The sequence below is a fragment of the Poecilia reticulata genome, chromosome 2, assembly GCF_904066995.2.
Source record: "Poecilia reticulata chromosome 2, P_reticulata-male-v2, whole genome shotgun sequence".
Lineage (NCBI taxonomy): Eukaryota > Metazoa > Chordata > Actinopteri > Cyprinodontiformes > Poeciliidae > Poecilia > Poecilia reticulata.
Genome location: NC_088831.1, coordinates 21,625,253 through 21,651,347, shown reverse-complemented (window position 1 = coordinate 21,651,347; position 26,095 = coordinate 21,625,253). Strand labels below are relative to the sequence as shown.

General features: G+C 40.9%; 1 protein-coding gene across 3 annotated transcripts in view; it reads left to right on the top strand.

The window, feature by feature from the left end:
- Window positions 1–1,174: 1,174 nt before the first annotated feature.
- cacnb4a (calcium channel, voltage-dependent, beta 4a subunit) overlaps window positions 1,175–26,095 on the top strand; it is a 33,190-nt gene continuing 8,269 nt past the window's right edge. Inside the window, exons 1-8 of one of the 3 annotated variants that reach the window (XM_008432335.3) lie at window positions 1,175–1,474; window positions 3,171–3,254; window positions 21,358–21,477; window positions 21,870–21,992; window positions 22,812–22,939; window positions 24,373–24,452; window positions 24,632–24,651; window positions 25,561–25,641. In XM_008432335.3, the coding sequence (XP_008430557.1) occupies window positions 1,412–1,474; window positions 3,171–3,254; window positions 21,358–21,477; window positions 21,870–21,992; window positions 22,812–22,939; window positions 24,373–24,452; window positions 24,632–24,651; window positions 25,561–25,641 (699 nt within the window). In that variant the 5' untranslated portion in view covers window positions 1,175–1,411. The other 2 variants (XM_008432342.3, XM_081600544.1) reach the window with 2 other exon arrangements.

The window sequence follows — 26,095 nt, the reverse complement described above, 5'->3', positions numbered from 1 at the left end:
AATCTGGTGCAGGATTACAAAAAAACAAACACACTGCAAGTCTGCCGAGGAAGACTGAGAATGTTTTATCATCTGTTTGTGTTGACGAGGTGCAAAAGCCAGAACTTTCCACCGGGTTGACAAAATATGAATGACGAAATTTAGGACCTAAAATAAACCGAGGGAGAGGATAAACTGGGCCACGTTTTGGCTGTTCTGGAGGAAATCTTTAAATTTTATCCATTAAGTCCAATAATTGAACCAATTGGCTTATTTATTCTGGATATTTTACATGCATACAATACTGAAATTTTTATAATTTTTTTTATATGTCTAGAAAAAGCAAAAATCTCTAGAATTTAAAAACATGACCTCCTGAGCATGTTTGGTAATGGTTGCCAAACTATTACCAAACATAATAGTTTGATAATGTTCTCTAATTCAGTTAAAAAGGGACAAAAACAAAAGTATTTGCTGATAAAATCCAAATTTCTGCATAATTTCACCATAGTAACCAAAGTTCTTGGTTTGCCAACTTTAAATTTGCAATGTAATGGGAAAAAAAATGAAAGTGTTAAACACCATTTGATTTATACACTTTTATAACTAGAACATGTTTGAAATATTCTGTGACGGACCATCAGTGACTTGTCCAGGGTGTTATTTTGATATAAGCCTACTCATTACATCAAGTAGGCTTAAATTAAATATACTTATAGTAATGAAACCACTAGTCAAATATTTAAGTATTTCCCACAGATTAGAGATTCTTTGAAACACAATATGGCTTTATAAAGGCCTTTTATGTAAAAATGTATTATTTCCTAAGAGAAAAACAACTCAAATGTTCTGTACTTGTGAACCCAGTGTTGTGTGTGGAGCCCAAAAGGAGCGGCTGGCCCATGGCGGATATCAGTGAAAGTGCCGCCACTGCATGGTTACGACCATTTTCCCTTTTTTTTTCTCCGCAGCTGTCAAGGTACAAAGTGTTGCTCTGTTTACACTCTTTCATTGATGTCTTTCGAAATGTAAGTTGTTTACAGTGAAACATATACAAAGATAAATTGTTGGGATCTTTAAAAATCTGTTTTCGCATTCACTGTAATTAATTTATGGTATTTTCATCGTGTGCCGAGTGTCTGAAATCCTGGAGTTGTCCATTGAACGTGAACGCAGCACAGCTTGTGATGTGAGTGGAGGAAGAAAAGGAGGAGGAGGAGGAGGGTTAAAAGGCTCTCTGATGCCAGTTCTGATGCAGAGTGGGACCCACCAGCACCTGTTCTCCTCCATTTTGCTGGCGTGAAGCGACGTAAAGCTGGAGCCGGCGGTGCACTGCCCCCCGCCGCCGCCGGAGCAGCCGGAGCCGGAGCAGCAGTTCCAGTGGAGCGGCGCGGAGCGGCAGCCTCCGCCGTGGACCGACGAACTGGCTGAGATGTCCCGGCACATCTACACCCGACACGGGATAGCAGACGGGCTGCAGAAGCCTGTGTTCCAGGTAGGAGGAGAAAACACACCAAAAATAATAATAATAAAAAAAGAAAACAAGACAAAATGTACTTTTTTGAGGATAGTTAGAGAATGATACGTCTTCAGAAGTTTGGAATATTAAGTAAATGATAATAAAAAAAACCGAAACCATAATCTCTCTAAAACTGTACCAGACACTGAAATTAGTCTTCAAAAACTAACACGAACCCCCCCCCACCCAACAGAACCTGAACTCATTACCACTGCTGTCAGTGGTAAGTACTGAACCATTCTTCATCACTCCTAACATCTCCCTGAGGTGTCTTCATCAGTCAGGGAGAGGAGCTCCCCGTATTAAGAAAGAATGAAATTAGGTTCTCAATTATTAAACATTTCCTGATGGAGCTCGTTATGTGATGTATTAGGCGGTTCTGATCGATTTTTTATTTTTTATTTTTTTTTAACGTCCCAGCGCAGTTTACTTTCTTTAGTTGCTGTTTTACAGATCGGTTCTCCGAAAAGCTTAGAAAAAGAAGAAAAAACAAAAAACATGCATTCGCAAAAATATATAATTTTAACAATTACAAATTATGTGTGCGATTTACTGAGCATTAGACTATTTTGGGCATTTTTTTACAATGTGGAGTTTGCACACAAATGGGATTTTACATCCCAAATAATCCATTATTAATACATAAAAAAAAAACACTAAATAAATGAAGATGCCGAAGTTACTTTGACACAACACTTAGTCAATTTTGGCATCCCTCCCTTAGTTCTGCTTTGTGAGCTATTCAAGTGTTTTAAAAAATTTTTTTTTTTTATTGGAGCTTTCCTGAAATCTTCTCTTGAGATCCCCTCGAGGCTTGGGGGGTGCAGATTGAGCTCAGGAAAATCTGAAAGCGTCCAGATGCTCTCTCCACTCACCAGGGGACAGGATGCCACACACACAGACGCAGCTAGAAGAGATAAGAAGTAAAATCGTTTATCATACGTCACTCCTCACTCCCCCACCTCCCCATCCCTTTGCTCTCCACTTCCAGGTGAGGCGGCGTTACCTCATCGCTCTGGAACAAAGTGACTGTGAACGAAAATAGGTCAGCGAGAGGATAGTGACTTACAAAAGTATTGATGTTTTTCCATCTCCTGTCGGGATCGCAACAAAGGCAGAAGATCGCACAAAAGAAATCGCAAAGACGGAATATGTGGGGAAAAATCTTGGGTACAAAAAAAAAATAAATCTGCAAAAGACTCCAATCTGTTATGAATGCTCCCTAAACATTCAGGATGGTTTACGGTAAATCTTATTCACGTGGTATAATCAAAGTCCAGGCCTAAATCCCATTGAAAGTTTGTGGCAAGACCTGGAAAACCGCTGTCCACAGACGCTCCAGTCTGATGGAGCTGCTCAGCAAAGACGTCACTCTGTGGGTGTGCAAACCTGCTGAGAGACACACCTGAAGGGGTCATTTCAGTAAAACATGTTTCTACAAAATATTTCATTCAAAATGCACCACTTTTGTGTTTGTCTATGGCACGAAAACCCGCTAAAATATGTTGACGTTTGTGGCTGTAGCATGAAGAAAGGCGAACTTTTTAAGCTCTCCAGATGAAATGTCTGAGTCGTCCAATATTTCCTGCTGTGTCTTTGAAACTTTGCTCTTTTGGACTTGGTCCTTCACTTGCTGTGTGACTCTGATTCTACGTCTTTTCGCCATCGCCAGGGCAACAGAGGTACCTACTCCAGGCGCAGCCGCCTGAAGAGGTCCGACGGCAGCACCACATCCACAAGCTTCATCCTCAGACAGGTAGGGGTCTGAATCTCTTCGGCGCGGCTGAAGGGATCGTGGGGGTCGTTTGAGTAATTATTTTTTGCCCCATCTAAGCGTCCATCTCTCACTCCTTGTTCCACCCACCTGCATGTCTCACGGCAGTTTGATAAATCCTCTGAAATTCTGGATGCAGTGTGCATTAATAACATTAATAACCCGAAGGTTGTTATTAATGGACCTTATCTGGACACACCTCTTCTTTCTCTTCATTCTGCACCCTATTTTTGTTTGCTTGTACTTTTCTTCAAGTTTTCACATCATTCATTTAAGTTTTTTCCTCCGCAAATTTGGGCAAATTCTATATATATATATATATATATATATATATATAAAAAGAGAGATTGTTTTATGGGGGTTTAATGGGAGGCATTCACTCCTGTCTGTTTTATCTTAAGGTTCTGCTATGGAAACAAGGAACAGGGTTATGCTGGAGTTATGAGCTAAATAAAATCACCCACTTCCTGTATCAGGGTTCCTCTCAGTGTATTATAAGCCTGGCGGGCAACCAGGCTTTACTTGTGCCCCCACCAGGCTAAGCATTGTTTATTTTTTAAAGTCTTTTTAAAATGTTTGCATTTTTTAAGACTGTATAGTTGGTGTTCAGGTATTAATCTTCCAATCTGTCAATAACACATGATTATCATCATTTTTTAACTCAAAACCACGACGGTGGTGTGCTGTGGTGGCGCAGGGGTAAAGCACAACCCACATACGGAGGCCTTAGTTTTTGACAGCGCCGTCACAGGTTCAATTCCCGGCCTGGTGATCTTTGCTGCATATCTTCCCCCTTTGCTCATTACCAACTTTCCTGTCAATTCACTATCAAATAAAGGCCACTAGAGCCAATAAAGCGCCCCAACCACCCGAAACCTTACTGTATGCATATGTAACAACAACAGATCATACATAAATACACGTTAAGCCAATGGTTCAAACACTTTGTGCCAAAATCAACAAGAGAAGATTACTTGTGATTTTTTAATAATTTTTTTAACTTGCTCAAGAACAGAGTAAGCATATGCATGCAAGGTTTTAATTGAACAAATAAAGTACTTGGATTATTTGCATGTATAAATAATGGCATATTTGCCTTGTAAAAAAAAAGCATTCAGTTTTGCAAATTAAAAATTGATTGAATTTTCAGTATTACGATCGGGATGAGGGCCTGGCCTAAACGAGAATGCAAAACCTGTGGTCTGATAATGAGATGGTATTTAAAATTTAACATAAAAAATCAACTAAAACTAAAACGTATCCATCTTTATCAGCCGCCTGTGCTGGCGGATGAGATTTGTATTGTTCTTGAACTGCTTTGGACACGCCTGCTAGCAGCTAATCGCTCCACCTGATTTGGATTTTTCTTGTTGGCTGACTTCAGGACCAGACCAATTAACTTTTGTTTTAAATTAACGCAACGTCTCAGTAAGGATTAGACATTCACTGCAAATTTCTAGGTTTGGTTTTCAAAATACTTTGAATTATAACAATAAAAAAATATCAGTGAGACTGAGTTTGTCCTAAATCTTCTCAAATACTGTCCTGCTGAACACGTGCAGTGAAAATTATGCTAATTAATACACTGCAGGCGTTAATTACTGGAGAAGTAAGGTCATCTGTGAAGCAACTATCTTTGTTTGAAGCAGCAAGTTCCGCTCATTCAGACAGGAGCCGTTTAGAGCAAAGAAACACAAAACTGGATCTACAAACAGCAGCAAACCACGGGATTTAATTCTCAGATTTAACGCTAGAAATCAAAACGAAGAAACTTTAGAAAAGGAGTCTGCAGTCGGAGTGCACCTCGTCTGTTTTCCTGACCTCGATCCATCGTTTTGTGGCATAAAAACGGCACTTTGCTTTAACATCAAGTGAAGGAATCGCTTTGACATCGGTCGGTCGGTTGCTGGGGACGCAGAGCCTCTGTGCTCTTCTTCAGTTCTGGGAATTAAAATGGCCTGGATTTGCACTGGAGCTGCTTTTGTAAGCGTCCACCAACCATGTATAATTCATAAAGGCTGGCGTGTTAGAACGCAGATGCTGCTGCTGCTGCCTCCTTCATGCTCGCAACTTTGAAACAAATTCAAATTGATCCTCCGAATAAAATCCCTCCTATGAATTAGAAAAACAGAAGGAAACCTAAAATGTACTTTGACATCCCTCTTAAAAAGTTAGCTTTACATTCCTGACAGCACTACTTGCTTTCAAAATACTTTTTTTTAAATATGTGAAAACAGATGGTGAGAAAGTTTCTAATTTAATTACAACAAGCTTTAACTATTCCATATCCTATCGACTGACGTTGCTGGGTGATTGTGGCGGAAATCCACGGGAAGAGAGAGGATGTGCGGCGTAGTGGAAGAAACAGGAAGGGAAAAGAAAATAGGCACGACGCAAAGAGGAAACCTGGATCAAAAGTCAGCGAGGAGGACGGAGATCGATCTCAAAGCCGTCTGCCGCTCCTTCTCCTTATCAAACGCTTGCTAATTTTTCTGCAACACCCCCGCTGTGATTTGTGTCATCGTCCGCGCATTCGTCATCAGGTGAGAAGAAGAGCGAGTGGGCTCTCTTTGATTCCCTCGTGTATCCATAGCAACCAGCCACCCTTCGACAACAGAGGTCAGCCCCAGAAGGTTTGGCTATAAGCAAACAAAGAAAAAGAAAAAAAAGTTATTTACATGAGAGTTGATTAAGCTAGAATTCCCCCCGTTCTTTGAAAGCAGCACGGTGCCTGCTTTAGGGGCAGTTCTCTGGGATGTAAAAAAAAAAACTGGAGACAGGAGACAGGTTTTTTTTTCTTTTCTTTTTTTCTTTTTTACAGGATGGCGCTGAGGATGTCAGTGTGTTTCTTATGTCTTTTTTACAATGCAAGCTGCACAAACAAAAAATAATAATCTAAATAAAAGTAAATAATAGAAAAATGTACTTTTAATTTAGATGTGTGTATGCCGTGGAATTTATTTATTTATTTATTTTTAACAAAATCCTTGTTATCAGAGAATAATAGCCACTAAAAATTAAAATGACTGTTTTTACTTGAGTTTCTCAAAACATAACCTTTATAATCGATTGTCTTTTCCTTTCCTGGGGTGTGAAAACGGCATAACACAAACACTAGACTGGATGAGGACCCATATAAAAATCTTTTCACCATACACAGGAAAAAAAAGTTCAAAATCTCCTAAACTAAACCATTAGACTGTAATATCATCACCTGTAGTTTCCCAAATGCTACTGGGACTTTAACTGGACTTATGTCCAGAAATCTGTAGCTGGTTCATGGTTGGTTCACTGACTGTGAAAGCAACGTCTACAAGATTTAAACAGGCCTTTCTGAAGGGCACACAAGCATACACACTTGCAAAAAGTATTCAAAACAATGTTTGTAAAGGAGAGTTTACTCAGGCAGAAAATGGGGCATTCATGTACGACTCGTTCAAAGGAAATAGAGAAGTCTGCAGAGTGACGCGAATGAGCTCTTAAAGGTCTGAAAATAAACGGCATTAAAAGCAGGACGGAAAACAAATGAGCTAAAAATGACCTATGAATAAAATATGACTACACGTTTTTCTGATTTCATAATGTATGGGACAGTATAGAGATCAGATCCTCTGGATTTTATTTGACATCAGTGGGCTGTAGGTGGGCCTCTCCCTGCTCTGCTGACACAGACAGATGCTTGGATGAGTAGCTGGTGTGCAGACGTCGGATCGCTTTCTGGGCCAGCCTCTCGGCTCCTTAAAAGAGGACACAGCAGCAGATGTTCACTGCAGACTAATCCCAAACTGCAGCGCCGAAATGGCACAGGGTAGTCTTCACCTTCTTAATGTTGATTTGTTGGCTTCGAGAGCTAAATGTTTCTACGTCCCTGAGGTTTATTTATTTATTTTTTTTCTGAAGTGTACAAAGTAGGGTGCATTTCTTATTACATTTGGTGGATATGTTTAGAATACATAGTCACCAGCAGAGCAGTTCTTTGTGCCCCCGTTGTAACATGAATGAGATTGTAATATACAGAGAGACACACAGTCTCTTCAGATCATCCTCTCTTCAGCTCACGACGCAGGTTTTCTGTAGGATTTAGGCCTGGAGACTGAAACGGCCATGGAAGAAGGTCGACCTTGAGAAGCATTCCTGCATTAAATCGGCTGCATGTTTCGGATCGGACTCAGTAACGATACATCAGGGTTCTTGCGGTCACAGACTCCAACACGGTTCAACGGGGCTTTTTGAAGAAAAACAGGCGTCACAAATTGGTCGCCATACTTAACGGTGGGCCTCTTAGGCTTTTCCACATTTCTATCTATTGCTTTGTGCTGAGGTTTGTTGTTGAAAAGCTGAATCTTAATCTCATCTGACTAAAGCACACAGGTGGCATACCATACCCTACACCACGTCCTATATGACGGAAAATACATTTTTTTGGCATCACTTCTGAAAAGAACTGATTGTCATGTCGGTGACCTCTAATGGTTGCTATGGAGATTTAATAACTTTTAAGATGCCAGGTTTATAGTCGATGCATTGAAAGGGGTGTGAGGGAGTGTGCGCCAAACGCTTTGTTGCGGAGTCTGCTGTGCTCCTCTGAATTTTTGTAAAAGCTCATTTTTGGAGAATTCCCCACCAACATGAGCAGCCACTATAAAAGCTGCACCGCTTGCACTCAACATGTACCTTCAGAAACACTCGGGCTGTAGCTGCAGCTCTCTCACAGCATTCTAGGATGATAGATTATGTTAGAAACGGTTTTCTAATTCAAATGTACTATAAATTGTACCTTAGGGCTTCCACTGACGACTTGGGATGGTGATACAAAATACAGCTAAAAGCCTACATAGCAGTCGAAATACATAAACAGAAAGTAGGTGCATGATGATGAATATAGAAAATATAGACCAGTCACTGCATCTGGTCTATATTTTAGTTTTTCAGCACCACAGTGTGTGTTTATGCTTTGAATGTTAGTGGAGAATCCAGACTTTTTTTGGCTCACACGCAGGTGTCCGATGCAGTAGAGCACCTCTTTTATTACAGTCGCGTCTTCAAACCCTACCTCACTGTAACCAGCTTGGATTTTGACCTAATTTTTTTCTGCTCACCGCATACAAAGTGATAAGGTTTGGACTTCACACGGCTTATCTCCCACTATTTAGGCCACCCGGCTGAAGTCAGCAGCTGCCCTTAATTTGTGAATTGCTTGTTGAGATCACCAGGGGCGGAGCCAGAGGGGGGGCCAGGGGGGCCAGTGCCCCCCCTGTCATCTGATTGGCCCCCCTAGTGGCCCCCCCAGATGATTGACATGTAACAGCACCAGGTTATTCCTGTACATTATTTGGAATCATTCTAAGTCAACCTAATATCTAAAGAAGAAAAACAATAATAAATATATCAAAAGAAAATGTATAAAACTTTATATAAGTCCATGTGATGACATAAATAAATAGATTTTTATCAGGCGCGATACCAGCCTCCTTTATACTCATAACAAGCTGATATTCTTCTCCTGGGTGTTTCAGTTGTGCTGCGCTGTGGTGCAATTCAAAGGCTAAAGCACTTCATACCTGGTGGTTGTAAAACACCAATAAGTTATTTATTGATCCTCCGCAAAAAAGAGAAAAAACCGAAGAGGGGCCGACAATGTTCGTAGTTTGGAGCAGATGTGGCGCTGGAGTTTTTTTCGTTGTCCGTCAAAGAAAAAAATAATTTTATTTCCAATTTGTAGTCATCAAACGAAACATTTATTATTTCTCTGCTAGAATGTTTTTGAAATCAGGTAACATTTCACGAAATGACGTGATTAGCAGACGGCAGAACTCTGATCGTTTCCTGATCCCTCTGCGGGAGAAAAGCCCCGCAGAAGCGGATCAGCTGAGCTAGGAGCTCCAAAGTCACTGGTCCGTTAAAGCGTCCAGATCAGAGATTATTCTCTGAAAGATATTGTTCTTAGTCTGATTAATAATGAGCTCCACGATGTTCTCTGTGCGTAAAGTTGAAACTGTCTGAGCACCAAGTGGTCATCTGCGCTTGATCACAGTCTGGATAGAAACCAGCGGACAGCTCTCTGTTCTTATCAAGACGAGGGTGAGGAGGGAATCTGACATATTAACTCAGTTAAGTTTTTACTGGTTTTGTTTTTAAAACACCATTAACGTAAGCAGTGCAACTATATATTGTATATTTGGTGTTTGTCATCTCATGTGTGATTAATTGGAGCGTAACGGTGGAGCATTTATTGCCCAGCGCTCTGCGCTTGTTTCTGCCTAACGGATCTGCACTTTAATTTCTTTCCTCTCTCAACAGTCAGCTGTTATTCCTCTACTTGAACTACAATAAGTAGATCACATTCTCTTTAGGTTTTCTCTGTGTGCTCCAAACTCATTAAATGTAAACTCATTAGAAGCCCGAGCCACCATCAGGCAAATAATTCTGGTCCGACCCGAAATATTGTTACCCGTCAAATTACCTGTCCAAACAGAGCTTCCTAACCAAGGTGTCCATAATTCTTCAACACGCTGTCAGCTCCGGGTCAGAAAGACGCATTTAGTTCAGAGTCCATGAGATGATATTCAGAAAGGATCTTTTATTTGATTGATTTTAGTTTCCTCTGCGATGAACTCTTAGCGTAAAGTCTATCATGTCTCCATGTGCGCCAGTTAAAGTATAACATATCAAATGACAGAGGGGCTTAAAAACTAACCAAATATTCAGTTTGGTTATTTTTTTAAATTATATATATGTGCACACACACATTTAAAATTTTGCCCCCCCCAGAGGTAGTCCTGGCCCCCCCTTGGCCCCCCCAACTTTAAAAGTCTAGCTCCGCCACTGGAGATCACTGACACCACGAATCGCCAACCCGTGAGCGCATCCTACCACTCCACGTCTTTGAACATTCGTCTCCGCACAGTTATCCTCACGTGGGTCTGATCAAGACATTCAGAGTTAAGTTGCATTTAAGTCAGTAGCCAACTTTTATTTTTACTTAGGAACCTAATTTTAGCCTGCCTTATCCATTTCAAAACAACGTTTGATGTATTTTTGGGATTACTATCCTGTTTGAACGTCCAGTAGTGGCTAAGCTTCAAACTTCAAGGACTCAAGCTTGTCAGAAGCTGAAAATAACTGGAAACTCTGAGTTACTGTCCACATTGAAATGCAGATTGATTGTTTCGGCCGAAGCATGTCAGTTACATGTTTTAGGAAAGGACAAAATGCAGAGTTTAAGATTAAATTTTGATTTAGTTCGCTTAACACAAACGGCCACTAGAGGGTGCTGTTGCTCTGTTTTTGTTTTTTTTTTTCTGTACGTGCAAAAACTGGGATCCAATTTCACTTGAATTTAAATAGCTAAACAGCAAGTTAGAGGTCCTGGTTGCGTGTATGTTTTTATTTTTGAGGTTTATATGTTTCTTTTGGCTCAAAATATTACAAAATGAGCGGAAAGCAAATTATATTTTCACTCTAATTCAGCTTTTATTTCCACGTTTTTTTTTTTGTTCAGATAGCTTTTCATCCTTTAAATATTTGCACATCTCTGTGTCATTACTGAAAGATATTGTTTTTGGTCAGTCTCAAATGTGTTTAATAATCAGCTTGAAGAAGTACTTTTTTCACGTAATGGGGATTCTTGCATAAATTAAAGTAGGATTAAATATTATATACATATATTAGTTCTCAGAATCACAGGCCAGACATTTCTAAAAGAATAGTCTAAAAGAAAAAAAACTGCAGCTTTTCCAGTGTGTCTAGCTTATATTTTAGTTATAGGAAGAATGCAAAAAAGTGCATTGATTTTCTAGTGAAAAAATAACTTCATTATTTCTGTCTTCTTCTTCTCTTCTGAGTAAACATTATACAAAACCAATTGCTCGCTTCCCCTCTTAGGCTTTAGTGAAAACACCTCTTATTTTAATTTTTTTTATATTCTTGGACTGGATTTTATGTTATCTTTAACCTAAACAAAAACAAAACAAGGAGCTTCCAACCCCATTCTATGTCGAATAAAGTTGTTCAGCTGAACTAAAACGAGTACAGACATGAAAAGTAGTTTTAAAATATTGAATCTGTCTTGTTGAGAAAAGAATATTCTAATATGTCGAACCATATCACTTACATTAGAAGAAATAATGAGTCCCAAAACAAGTGATAAATTTACCTTTCTAGCTGAAAGGAGTTGTCTATTCAACATATTGCATTCTATGTGAAAACGGCTAAAAAAGCATAATTTCTAAACTCACAATGAGACTGCAAAGAAATGTACTTTCACATTTACTCACAGATGTTGACATCAGTTGGTAGTCACAAATACTTCAGGGTAATAAACATTTCAAGACTCATACAAGCACACAATCTCTGGGATAAAAGATGATTTCAACTCTATTTATCACCCTTGTTTAAAAGTGAAATATGCAAAACGTCCAGCTTTCTGAGCTCCATATCACTAGCAACTGTTTTTCTATTATTAGCTACGTCAGCATTAAGATGATGGAAGGTCAGATGAACTGAAAACGTCATTCAGAATGCCTGTAATCGGAGCAGCTTTCTCCCCTGTCCTGTGTTTGGGGTTGGCTGCAAATATAAACAGCCAATCCGTACACACTCTTAGGTGTGTGTAGTAGCTCGTGTGCATCGATGTGCTGTTATGTGATCAGTTTGTGCGCCGCCGCCGCTGATGGATTGGTTTAACGGCCCCGTTGTGTCCGTGAAGCTGCAGAGACGTGAGTGGTTCCTGAAACACTCCAGCAGCACCGATAACGTCGGCCCTGGCTCCTGTTTAAAGTATCATCCCTCAGCCACCGTCACCTCTGCATGTGTAAATGAAATGTCAGTCTTTGCAAATGGCTATTTATTTTAAGAGACTACCACACACACACACACACACACACACACACACACACACACACACACACACACACACACACATCCACGGTTACATCTCTGTGCACACACATGCACATCTTGTTGCTTAATGATGCTCTTAGGCTTCAGACACCCCCGTCTCCGTTTCTCTCTTTCTCTTTCTCTCTCTCTCTCTCTCTCTCTCTCTCTCTCTCTCTCTGTCTCTCTCTCTCTCTCTGTGTGTGTCTCTCTCCTCCTTACTCACAGCCTAGCCATGCTGACTGGAGTCTCTGTCAGCCAATGGTAGTGCAGCATCCCAGCGCTGCCATAAGCCAGTGCAGGGAGGAAGGGATTGACTGGAGAGACCAGAGCTCTGAAGGCAGATAAAACGTCAGGTCTCTTGTGAATTGGGGGATAACCAGTCTTGCCTTATGATGGGAACGGACGCTCGCTCCACTTGTGGACATTGACGCTCTGTTCCGCATCAGGAAGGAAAAAGCACTCCACCTTTTTGGGGTTTTGTTTTTGTATATTGCCTCTCTGTTGTGGTGAGGGCTCAGCGCTGTCTACCTTCATGTGGAGAAAGAAGCTACTGGTGCGCTCTTCGACTCCCCTCTCCTCCTCATCCGTCCTCTCCGGATCAGGTCTTTCGCGCTAGGGATCCGCTTTCCTGGAATCTCGGTCCTCCATGTACGATAACCTCTACCTCCATGGCTTCGAAGACTCGGAGGCGGTAAGTGGACGGGGTCTGGGGGGTTGCGGGGTTGCGAGGGGTTGGGGGGACGGTCTGCGGCACAGAAGCCGAAACATTCTTATGTTGTCGTTGACTGGTTTGGACCTCGCAGAAACACCCACGAGACTCAAAGGGGAAGCAGAAGATGCATCTTTCTTTGGGAACAGAGGGATCAGAGGGGGTGTTTAGGTGTGCCAGTTTTCCCACTTTGTACTTTCAACCAAATGACAGCTTCTCCTCCTGTCTGTGGTTTTCAAGTCAATGCTGAAATCTCTAACATCTGGTAAAGCGGTTTGACTCTAGTTTTCCTTTTGATCCAAAGACAGAAGCATAGTTATCGATTTTTGAGAAACAAAAAGGCCTATGTGGGATATGGGTTATACTCATGTCTGAGAGTGGCAGAAAAATGCTCCCAAAGGCAACAGAGGCGCTGGCGGCAGGAAAGGATGAGGGAATCCCGCCGAGGCAGAGCGTGCTGAGGCTCAGACCCTTCTGTAATCCCACCTGCCGCTCCGGCCGCATCCCGAACATGACAGGCAGAGGGAATGTGGCCCATTATCACCCAGTACATACAGTACCTGTTTCTTAGAGACGTTTTATAGGTGGTCACACTTCTTATTTATTTTGGACTGGATTTTATGTAATTTTTAAGCCAAAAAACAAACAAGAGGTACCAAGATTTCTGGCGATACCAACCCTTACGTGTTGGTTGCAGGGATCTGGAGGTAATTAATGGAGCATGCTTGAGGTGCTGCCTTATATATTCCAGTTCAGGAGGCTAAAGGCAGGATTTGGTGCTCTTTAGTAAATTTCTTGGGAAATAAAACTTTCCTTGTCCGTGAGGAGGCAGGAAAGCAACAACAGCTAATGAACAGGAAAGACTCCACAGTTCCTTGTGAGGTGTTAATGTTAGACTTTGTCACTTACAGCCACAAACCTTAATGCATTTTAGAACCTCAACCATAGCATGATACGGCCACCATCATGCTTACCCTTGGGGATGGTTTATTTAAGGTTTAAGGTTAGTTTTGGTTTTCTCTTGGCACACTCCCTTTCCTCAACTTGATTGATTCAACTTCTACACACTTTTGCTGTTGGTGTTTTACCTCATTCACTGATAAAGACCAGACATGTGGAGTTCACAGCTTCTTTTCAAAGGTTTTGCTGGCTCTAGTTCTCTTTATTTAAGTAATGAGAAAGGGGGAAGACATGCAGCAAATGGGAATCGAACCTGCGACGGCCGCGTTGAGGACTAAGGCCTCCTTATGAGGGTTGTGTTTTACCCCTGCGCCTCCACACATCACCCCAGATGACGTCTACTTTTAATGTTCACTTTCACCATGGTGGCAAAATAAATACAGACCCTGCTCCGGTCTATTAAAAGTAACAGGCCTGTGTGTGACATCATATTTATACCCCAAAGGAAACAGAAAATCATTGGTTACTAATTGATCAACCCAATCTGGAAACGCTTTTGTGTAATTTATCTTAAAGGGATTGTCAGGAATACCCCTAAATACGACACAAGTAGGTTTGTCACTGACACTCTTTGTATTTGTGGCCCCAGGATCACAGTCCACATTGACATTCTGAGGAGGAAACTGCAGATCGAGTTCAGCGTTATTGTAGGAAAATATACGTGGGGGTATTTGCACTACAGAGCGGTTTTACAGCCACTACTGTACTGACCCATACACAAACGCATGACTCATCTTTACAACAGCTATTATGTAAAATAGGAAGCCTGCTGCCCTCGCTGATAGTGGTTGTACTACGACTCGAGCTGCTGAGGTGCCCGTGGTGAGGCGCCGTGGCAGTTTTTAGGCCAGACCTGGAGACGTTTGCCCCCTCTGACCTCCAGGCTGCTGCCGGTCGTGACGGCAGAAGGAATGCTTTCAGAGAGAGGAACGCCGAGCCGTGGCGTCTGCACAGATAAGGCTCGAGTGTGTCGGCCGACGGACTCAAGACCGCCCACTTGACTTTCTTGAAGTCGACGATAGTTACGTTGGAAATGCTCCAAAGTGACATGCGCTCGGACTGACATCATCGCACTGATTCATGGGTAAATGGTGCCAGGAGTTTATCACGGCGCAAGGCAGGAAGGAGCTGCGAAGTTCGACCACGAGCAAGCAACCGTGAAGAGCTAAAAGCCATTTGTAGTTACAGCAAAAATAAAAAAAATTCTTGATAAGTACCAGCATAGTGTTTATAAAAAGGTATTCAGCCCCTTTGATGTTTTACCCTCTTATTGCTTTTGAAAATCAATTATGATCAACATAGTGCACAGTGGCGCAGTTGGTAGAATCTGGGTTCGATTCCCGGCCCCGGTCTTTCTGCATGGAGTTTGCATGTTCTCCCTGTGCATGCGTGGGTTTTCTCCAGGTACTCCGGTTTCTTCCCACAGTCCAAAAACATTAACCACAGTCAGGTTAATTGGCCTCTCCAAATTGCCCCTAGGTGTGAGTGTGTGTGTGTGTGCATGGTTGTTTGTCCTGTGTGTCTCTGTGTTGCCCTGCGACAGACTGGCGACCTGTCCATGGTGTACCCCGCCTCTCGCCCGAAACGTTAGCTGGAGATGGGCACCAGCAACCCTCCCGACCCCACTAAGGGACAAGGGTGCAAGAAAATAGATGGATGGATGGATATTTTGGCTTTTTTTAACAGAAAACCCCCCCAAAAATCTCCAGATGAACCAATGGATGGACTTTAAGACAGAGGTGTCTTTATGCTACAGTCACCTGAGACAAACTCTCTGCACTCAGGTCTCCATACCACTTACTGTGAGTAAGCACCATTTGTCTGGACCTCTGTTAAATTAGGTCAGTAGCTTTAAAGACGGTGAATATTTATGGAGTAACTTATTTGGTGCTACTTTTTTAAAAATTATTTTGTTGTAAAAAAATAAATCAGTATTCACTTTGACATTACAGGGGTTTTTTGTGTTTTTTTGCAAAAGAAAAAAAAAAGCCACGTTTAATTGATGGTGATTAACTCGTACAAACAATAAAAATGTTAAAACAGCCAGTGGGTGAACACTTTTTATAGGCGCTGCAATGAAGTAGTTGTTGTCTAAAAATAAAGCAGGCGATCGTCTAGTTGGCTGTAGCGTTGGGAGGGTGGGGAGCAAAGGTGGGGAGGGGAGGTTATTTCTTCCTTTTTCTCTCCAGTCCTCCGGTCTATAGATTTCATTTGTAATGAGGCTGTAAATAACAGTTATTTGTATCAAGAAAAGACTCCCCTGGCTCTGAATGGATCATTAGCGGGGATGCCAAGAAGCCCCGAACCAAGGCATTAATTCTCCCTGTCCTTCCAGCCCGACCTGCTGGTTTTAAAGACTTACTGCTGCACACATCCACTGTGGCGTTCATTTTTCATCGAGTTATTGTTCTGCCCGAGTCGTGATATTCTCACAAAGCCACGTATCCGGCTCTGAACAAGGCTTCCGCGTTCAAAAGGGGCACTTGTTGGAAAAAGGTGAGGAGGGGTCCGAAGTTATCCACTTTATGTATCTGCAAACAGAAGAATACTGTCACAAACACAAACTCAGGACATTTGGCATGGAGACTACGGCTTAGAAAGGGTTAACTTTATCGTGCAAACAAAACGTCTATTTTTCTTTTCACGCCAAACATCCGTTCTGCTCAGAAAGACGATGATTTTAATATGGTTGGGACTGATAAGCAGGGCAGAATTTGAAGCAATGCACCATGTATTATTTCTGATGTGATAAACATTTGTTGTTTTTGTTTATATGTTTCCGTGAACAGAAAATTAAGCTGCACATTCCAACACTGAGACGTAATATGTCATTTTCACGAATGACACAAAGAAAATGGTCAAGCTGTACAAGATCTGTGTGTACTGGAGATTTTTTGCTGAAGATTATAGCAGATTTTTCTTTTACACATTTTTCTTTTTGTCTCTTTTTGTCAGAAAGGCAACTTTTCCCTCTTTTGTCAGCTTACAAGCACAAACTTCAGAGTATTTCATCAGAATTTGATGTTATAGACAAACAAAGGAGTAACAGGGTGATGGAAGATTTTCCTCACTTTTCTTTCCAAAAACAGCTCAAACTCAGTCAGAATGGATGGAGAGTGGATGTGAGCATCGGCTTTCTAATCTTAGCAATGTTTCCCAGTTGTTTTAGAGGTCTGTGCTTTGACTAAGCCATTCAAACACATAAATGGGCCTTGACCTTAATAATTTGATTGTACTTTTGACTGTATGTCGCTCAGCAGGAATGTGAACTTCCATCCTATCCTCACATGTTATGGAGCTTTAGCAGCATTTATTCAACAGTATCCACGTATTTACCTCAACTCAACTCAGTTTCAACTCGTTTTATTGAGAGAGCGCTAATTTGCAGCAAATGTCAACAACAAATATGTTAATAACGTTTATAGTTACACCAAAACACACAATAAATACAATCAGTGCAATCCAGTCATTCAGTGACACATTGTTCAGTCAGATCCAAAATGTAACGACTACATTTCTCTATGGTTTGTACCAAACGTCTTAAGGCTTATTTGTTTTTTCACCGCTCTTTTGGAAAAAACTGATTTGTGGAGATCACTGCTCATTGTTTTTTTGTTCAGAAATTTGCTAACCTGAGTCATGTTTGTAAAGGTTTACAGCGGTGCCAAACTGTTCAAGACTGATGTCCTTTTCCTTTAATTTTCTTTCTTTTTTTTCTTTTTTTTACGTAAAAAATCAAAATATTAAATCTTGTGTGTTGTGTATTTCTGCTTTCATCTATGGATACGTGCTTTTATTCATGTTTTATGACGAACCGGGTATGTGGCTGCATGCACACAGGCAGCAGATGGTGCTATCATCTGTTAGGTGAGCTTTTTTTGCTGCACTGCACTTTTTCAAACCATTTGGCTTAGGAGGCAGGATGCTGAACATCCACCATACGGAAACCAGAATCCACCTGGTCTGATGGGCCAGAAGGAGAACCAGAAAACCTAGCCTCATGAATTTTTGCTTTGTTTGTTTGTTTTAATCTTTCAAACTACCATAACTTTAGAGGAAATGAGTTTACCCTTTTAGTCAGAAAACTGACAAACAGCTTTGTTGCTGCTCTTTAACCGGCTGAATGGTATGTATCTCAGCAATGTTTAAGCAATTTGGAAACAGCCATCTGTTCCCAACTGTCTTCACCATCAGTCACACACGCACACACACACACACACACACACACACACACACACACACACACACACACACACACACACACACACGCACAGACACACACGCACAGACACACATGCACACACACACACTGCCTGCTTGTGTGACTGCATCAAGCGTCACAAACTCCACATTCAGGCATGTGAGTGGAACATGGCCATAATTTTCACTGTCTAATGGCACCAGCAGCGGACACTTGGGAAGAAAGAGATGTACTCTCATCAGTGAAGATCACATTTCTTAAAGACTTTGTGATGATAAGTCAGTGTAAGCCAGGTTATGGAGTAGGACTAAAATTTAGATTGTAAGAAACAGAAACATTACAGCAGTCTATAGCTTGGCATAATTAAACGAAGCACCAAGTGCTTCACTGACTGCTTGCACCACACAGGCTTTGAATTTCCACAACCTCTTTATTTCCCATTTGAGCCCTTTGCTCTTCTGAGCTCTCTGCGTTCCTTCCTAACATTCCTACTGCGTCTCTCGCGACTGCCCTCTTGTCTACCATATTTAAGTCGCTCCGGTTGGGTGGCAGGGAGCACATACTGATGTCTTGGGCTTTTACTGACAATAATATGCTTGTTTGTGGCTGTTGCTCTGACCACTTGCTATATTTTGCACTTATCTCTGTCCTTTCATCTCTGTACAACTGTTCCAGCTGCCACAGTGACCAGTCTGCCCAGTGGAGGCTTCCCACAGCCTGGACAGCCCCACATAAAAGACAACCGATATCTTAGGGTCAAGCATCTCAAGGATCACTGCTGCTGTGGTGCATCCTGACTTCTTGATAGGCACCGTACGTACTTGTGCATCTGCGCCTATTTATAGACTTACAGAAGATACTTTAGAACTTCCTCTTTCTAACGAGGTTTTCATTTTTAGAAACAATTTCACCTCTCAGCTGGGATGGACTCGTATGTCTGACCTGGGATTCTCAGTTCTCAGGTGCCTCAGAGGATGGCAACCCTCCCTTCACCTGTTGTCTTGCCTCCTCGATGCTTTCGTTTTACCTCATCGTGTCCTAATTGCGATAAGATGCTGAGGGATCCTTATTCGGGGTTTTAAAGCTTCCACAGGTCCTCCATCTTCTTCATACAGTCATACTGGTGTAGCAGCCTTTCAACTCATCAGTCTTCTCTGCTCCCGTCTATTCTGTATCAAAATTTCCAAAATTTGTGAACACTGTCAGTCCGGGTAATGCCTGATAGACATATTAAAGGGACACCATTATGTATTTTCCAGCCACACGGTGCCATTTTACAGCACAATCAGGTAGCCATGTTACATTCAGTCATTATAAAAATGCTATATATATATCAATGATGACTTTCAAGATCCTGAAAGTCTCTATGTCTAAGAAGCTCCTGCTCTTTGTGATGCTCTTTCAATCGGAAGACATTTGGAATATCCAAGGAAATTATTGAGAGCAACAGAAACAATAAATAAAATGAATTATGGCGTCTCTGTAGGCAAAACTGTCTTTAAAAAAAAAGAAATAGTTGAGACCAAATCACCAGACTGAATACCTGTATCGTTCAGTTTTTGGTAAAACGAGAGAGAGAAAAAAAGAGAAAAATCAAGCAAAAGAAAATTAATGAGTTTCTTTTCATTTATAATGCGATTAATTGACTTAATGTTTATCGTGACAGGCCTATTTATATGTGCATGTTAACAAGTACATTTTCTGTCTGAATGAGCCTTATAACCAGGCAGGTGAGTGCATGTCTATGTTAAGGGTTAGTGACACCTCCTCCCACACCCGTGTGTCAGGAGTACAAATTTGATGTTGGATCCAAGAAACTTTCTGTAGCTTAGAACAGGATCTAGTTGTTCTCCTGACTGTGAAGAAACTGCTCAGTGTTTATGCTAATCCGGTAATTATTCAGCTGTAGTGTGAAGTGCAGATTTTCTGTCACAAAGCAGCAGCAACAACCCAGCCAATCTTAGAAACGGATAAGATAACCGGATCAGTGTTTTGTGAAAAAGTCCCTCTGGATTCATGTTTTCTCTGATCGATTCATTTTTTTCTTGTCTGTAAAGGTGTATTTTGCTTGATGTTCACCACAAGGCTGTGTTTTTATCCAGTTTGCTCTGTGGGAATCTTAATTCTGTTAATGCTGTACTGCTACTGTGGTAATTATTAAAACATTATATTAAACAGAAATTGTGCCTCTGAGCAGGTTCATTTTCACAGACTCCATCTGAACTTGAACTCCTTTGTAAAGAAAAGGATGAGATTTTAGCTTTTTGTTTAGAAAAATGGTTGAAAACTATGTTTCCTTTTTCTTCCACTTCATAACTGCAGGTTACTTTGTGACAGTCAGTCTTAAACGATCCTGATAAAATACAGTGAAGTTTGTGATGGGGACAGTTTGAGGTGTAGAAATACTTTAGCTGTAATTTAGCTTAATTAGCCTTCAAAACTCAAGGTGCTTCAGGGTCCAGTCAGACATCAACACCGAGTCAGGACCGCCTGTGCTTTGACCAGTCTGGTGTAATACAAAGTGTGGGGCATATTTCTTATTTAAGTCCCTGTTAGAGACTCAGAACGACCACAAAACAGAGGTACAAAACCGACAGGAACAGATTCATGCGGTTTAGATGGAGTTAAACAGGCAAACATGGGTTGGAACAACAAGTAAATGTGTGTATGGGAGTCACAGTCTGACAAAACAGCCACCTATTCTGGTGTTTATAAAATAGAAATAGTTTTGGTTAATTCTAACTGACAAAAAAAAAACATGAGAAGTTTGGTCTTATTAAGCTTCAGACTTCAGAAATCTGCCCCTTTAAGCCATTTGAATTTGAAAATGTTTGTTCAGTGATTGTCTCTGTATAATTGGATTTCACAAAGAAGTAACTTTAAAAAACTATTTATACCCACAAAGTTACTCTATGAAGCAAAAAAAAGAAAGAAAAAAATTCCCTTGGTGGATGTGATTTAATGTTCAGAAAAATAAGAGTGTCTGAATCTTTCAGTCCAGACGATTTATCATCTACTATCCATCTTCTTCTGATCCCACAGGAGAAATAACACAAACCAGCCATGAAAAACAACAAACACATTAACACCCCCACTCATTGCTCTGCCTCTGCGCTCATTTCATTAACAGGTTCTTGTCGGGTCATGTGTCTGCAGACGAACGCTTTTGATTCAGTCACAGCTGCACAATACTTACCTCCTCTAGGTCAATCTGTATCACTCTTATAGTGCTCATACGCTGTTATTATTATTATTATTATTATTTTTTTTTTTTTTAACCTCTGACTGCATCCAGTTACAGGTGGATGTCCTTTCTTTCCCTGCTTGCTCTGCAGGGCTCAGCTGATTCCTACACAAGCCGACCGTCTGACTCAGACGTGTCCCTGGAGGAGGAGAAGGAGGGCGGCCGGCAGGAGAGGGAGCAGCAGGCCACCGTTCAGCTCGAGAGGGCAAAGGTTAGTTTCAACTGGGATTTTTCACAAGGCAATCGAGTTTTATATGAAACTCCTGCAGGCCGGGGCGGCAGGTCTGGTAGATCATTACAAATGTTCGGACTTTTACAGTTTTAGAAGAAGAGATGGAGAATATGTCCCCCCTATGCCTTAAGTTTGTATGAAATTCTAATTTAAATTGTTTTGGATGAATTCAATGACTTCAGGATTCAGTCCTGTTTTAATTAAATTAAATTAAATTAAAATCATTGTGTTCCTGCAACATCAGTTTCAGTCATGCTAACCGCAGCAGTTATTACAAACTGTGATTTATTTCTGTTTTAAACGAGCTTTCTGGCCTTGGAGTGAGAGCCAAATTTGACGATAATTAACTTTTATTTCCTTTCACTTCACAGAGTAAAGCAGTAGCATTTGCCGTGAGGACCAATGTGAACTACTGCGGAGCGCTGGAGGAGGACGTTCCTGTCCCCGGCACCGCCGTCACGTTTGACGCCAAGGACTTCCTCCACATCAAAGAGGTTCACGACACGCGCAGTTTGTTATCGCGTCACCTGCGGACCGCCGAACTTGTTCCAAACTGTAACGCTTTCAACCAAATACTACTTTTATAATTCTTTGGTTATGGGTTTTGTGTGAGGCTTTTATTACTAAATAATAAAGCTGCTATGTTCATAAAATAAGGATATGGATATTTGAACACCTGCGTTTTTCTTCCTCACACAAAAACACCGGAGTACGCCCAGCTATAAAGAATATGGGACTGAAATCCCATATTTTTATGGGATCCAAATGTCACTGTCTTGCAGGGGTGTTCATATCCAGCTAACTACATTTTATCTGGATTTCATGTCATATGCTAACAAAAAAAATGCACAATTGTCAAATGTGAGGAGAATAATAGAGACAAACAGCATTAGGAGGACATAGAAACGCACAGAAAGCTCATGGATAAAGCTGTGGAGATGTTTATAACAGGGTCAGATCATAAAACAACAACAAAAGGCTTTAAACACTGAGGAAGCTAGAAAGTTACAATCATACAGAGGGAATTTGACAATGATGTAGCTGTCACCTGGACCCAAATGGACCCAAATATTATTGTATTTTCATTTAAAAAATTAAGTTTTGTTCACTTTTCCTCTCTTAAACCATCACCCCATAATGTTTATGAAACTGAATGCTGAAAATCTAAAACTGTGACTCATTTGTTCACAATGATTTATTCATTTTTTTTAAATAAATGTGAATACCTCTTTCTCTTTCTTTGAATGAAAACTGAAACATAATTGCAAAAAATTTGTTTTTTTCCGGCTTATTTTTCCCCTTTTGTTTCGCAGAAGTACAACAACGACTGGTGGATCGGCCGCCTGGTGAAAGAAGGCTGCGACATCGGCTTCATTCCCAGCCCGCTGAAGCTGGAAAACATCCGGCTGCAGCAGGAGCAGAAGCGAGGACGCTTCCACAGGTGAGCATCGGACGGATGGAGACGTCAGGAGGGGCAGCAGATTACCTAAAGGTCGACAGGTAGCAATTACTGCAGCAGATGATTGAGCATTTCAGCAAAAAAGAACCAATTTTGGCACAGATGTTTCCTAGAGCTTGCTGTTTTGAAAAGAATAATTATTAGCAACTCCAAATTTCAAGATGTCTGCCATGTTCATTAAAGAAAGTTTATACACTATTTATCACAGATCAATACATCTGGTGTCAAATCATACCTAACTGGACCCATAAAAATCAAATTTACTGATAATCATTTCAAGACGGTTATTATATTAAAATTAACTTTTGCACTAAATCACCAATTAGACGAATGTGTTTGTTTTTAGCTTACATGTTTTGAATGATAGAAGTCATATTTTCTGGTTAACATTTTTCAAAATGGCCACCATGGTTGCAATAGAGAGTATATGTTTGTACTAAAATCATCAATAGCTAGTTATTGCAGACCACAAAGTTAGGATCACTAAACTAAAATCTTAGCTAACACTAAACTGCTAAGCACTTAATAAAAAATGTTAGCTGAAGCTAATGCTAACCATTAGGACGACCACGTCATGAAAATGGGAAATGGGTGACATTTTGTTTCAAAGGCTCAAAAACGGCAGCCATCTTGAAGAATATGGCCGTCATCCTGGAATTCAAGTGGCTAACTTGGAAATATGGAAAACATACGACCATTTTTCTGCTTGTGTCCCACACTTGAAAGATTGTCACAGTAATATGCTGCGCTACCAGGGGTACGGAGAGTCTGAAGGAAGGGCAGGGTGTTGTGGGTTTGTGTTTAGGAGAGAAACACTTCGGGGACGGGGAGCCCAGGCTGGCAGTGAAACCGACACATAAGCAAGAAGTCGGCTGGACGGCCGCCAGGCTGCGCCGTGTGGTCCAGCCTCGCCGAGGTGTTCCTGGACTGCAGCCATCGCAGAATTTTCCATCAGATGGGACTGTTGGGTTTTCACCAACAAGATGATTAGTGATGCTGAGACGACGCTGCCAGATTAAAGACCTGGCAGCTCAGACCGTTTTGCTTTTGTGAGTCTTTTGTTGCAAAAAATAGAGTTCGGTTCGCTTAATGAACTCCCCCGGTGTTCAACCGTGAACAGCCAGGACTATTGACTCATGCGGTGATTAATCTAATCTTTATTTTTATTTAGTTATGTATGTTATTTATTTACCAGTCTTTACAATGACGTTTCACATTGATTGAACACTTTCATTTTGCCTGTTTTTTTATTTTATTTCAATTTCTATGTAGAATTAAAAGTAGGTTCATTGTTAAGTTGAGATTTTGTTGTATAATTTAAATGTGCCCTAATTGCATTTTTTTTTAACAGATGCAACACAGAACTTCAGATTTATCAGATTCTTTGCTCATCCTCTTTACTTTCATCACTGCAGCAGCAAATCCAGTGCAAATTCCTCCTCCAGTCTGGGAGAAATGGTGTCAGGGACGTTCAAACCAAACCCAAACTCAGCAGGTGACTCCCATATGTACTCTATTGATTTTGAGAAAAAAAAAAGATCATTATCTTTTAAAAACTGAATTTTATTGCCTCTGTATCGCTGTGATTGTGTTACTTTTTTTCTCACATGACTACAATGAAGCAATTTTTGCAGTGCACTTAATTGCATTTTCTTTTGCTACTTTTAATTTCAGGAAAGCAAAAACAAAAAGTGGTAAGTGTGATTGATTTCCTAAACATTTCTGTTATATAAACAAAATAATAATTATGTAGTTCCACCTAACAGCCTTCAGTGTGTTTGTTACCTTCTTAATCATAACTTTATGCTTAATAACTGGAAGGTCAGGTTGCCAGACCAAATAGCCATGAACACACACACACACACACTCTTATTTAAGGGCAGCACATATGTTGCATGTTTTTGGACTATAAGAGAAAACGTGGGTTTAGAGAAAACACACACACACAGAGGAAACATGCAAACTCCCCACTGAAACTGTGTGTGTTTTTTCCCCCCAAGAATATGTTATAAGTGAACTTGTGTACTAGTTGGATTTTAAGCAATATGCAATTGTGCATATCTGTAAATAAGGTGGTGGTGGTGGGAGGGGGGTGGGGGGTAATACACAGTTTTAACATTTTTGCACAAATTCTAAAAGAAAAATGCACATTGCAAATCTATCCAGAGTTAATAATTTGTCATTCGCTGAGGTTGTGTAATGGCTCTATTCTAGGTTTTCAAATCTGGAGACTGACTACTTTGCTAATTCTTTTTCACAAAGTTGCTCCTATTCAGTCAGACTGGATGGATAACTCCTACATATTTGCAATAATTTGTTATGTAATTATTTAATATTTAGTTTTAAATTGAACTTTGAGCTTTGGAGGTTGACTGAGCCATGAATATATCTAAGGAAAATGTTTCTGAGTTGACTGACTTTTACGAGGCTTTATGCTGAGATTACATCAACGTCAACATTCCCCCAGTTGTTTTGTTTCAGTGGAGCGATATATAAAACAACCACTTGCTGCTAAACTTATTGGAGGGCCGCAAAGTGAGTTGGAAAGCTTGAGTGACACTTATGCGATGTGACTGTAGCTGTGTGTGCTGTCACCTCTCCAGGCTGAACACGTCCCGCCGTACGACGTGGTTCCGTCCATGAGGCCGGTGGTCCTGGTAGGTCCGTCCCTGAAAGGCTACGAGGCAAGTCTCAACCTCTCTCTTTTCTTTTTTATTTGTAATTCTCACATCATAACCTGGAGAACTTTTATTTCTCAACCAGATTTCCTCTCTAACAGTGTAACTCTACGCCGCTGCGTGCAGTGATGACTTTTTGTTCATCGACTCTCACAAACACGACATTAAAAATCAAATGTCCTCACTTATTATCGGTCGGAAATGCAAACCCAGAAAGGTGACGGGGAGCGCTGAAGTCAGTTGTCATGGAATCACGCTCTTTGCCTCCCGTCCCGGCGTTGCCTTGGCAACAACCTTCTGGGTAAACTGCATCGGTCTGAAAAAGTGGAGCACGGATCGAAATTAGAAACACAGAATAATGTGAACTGCTCTTTGAAATGAAGTGTGTGGGATGGCGAAAAAGAAACAAAAATTATTTTAAAAAATCCTAAATCTTTTTCACGCCGGGCGTCTGTTGCCG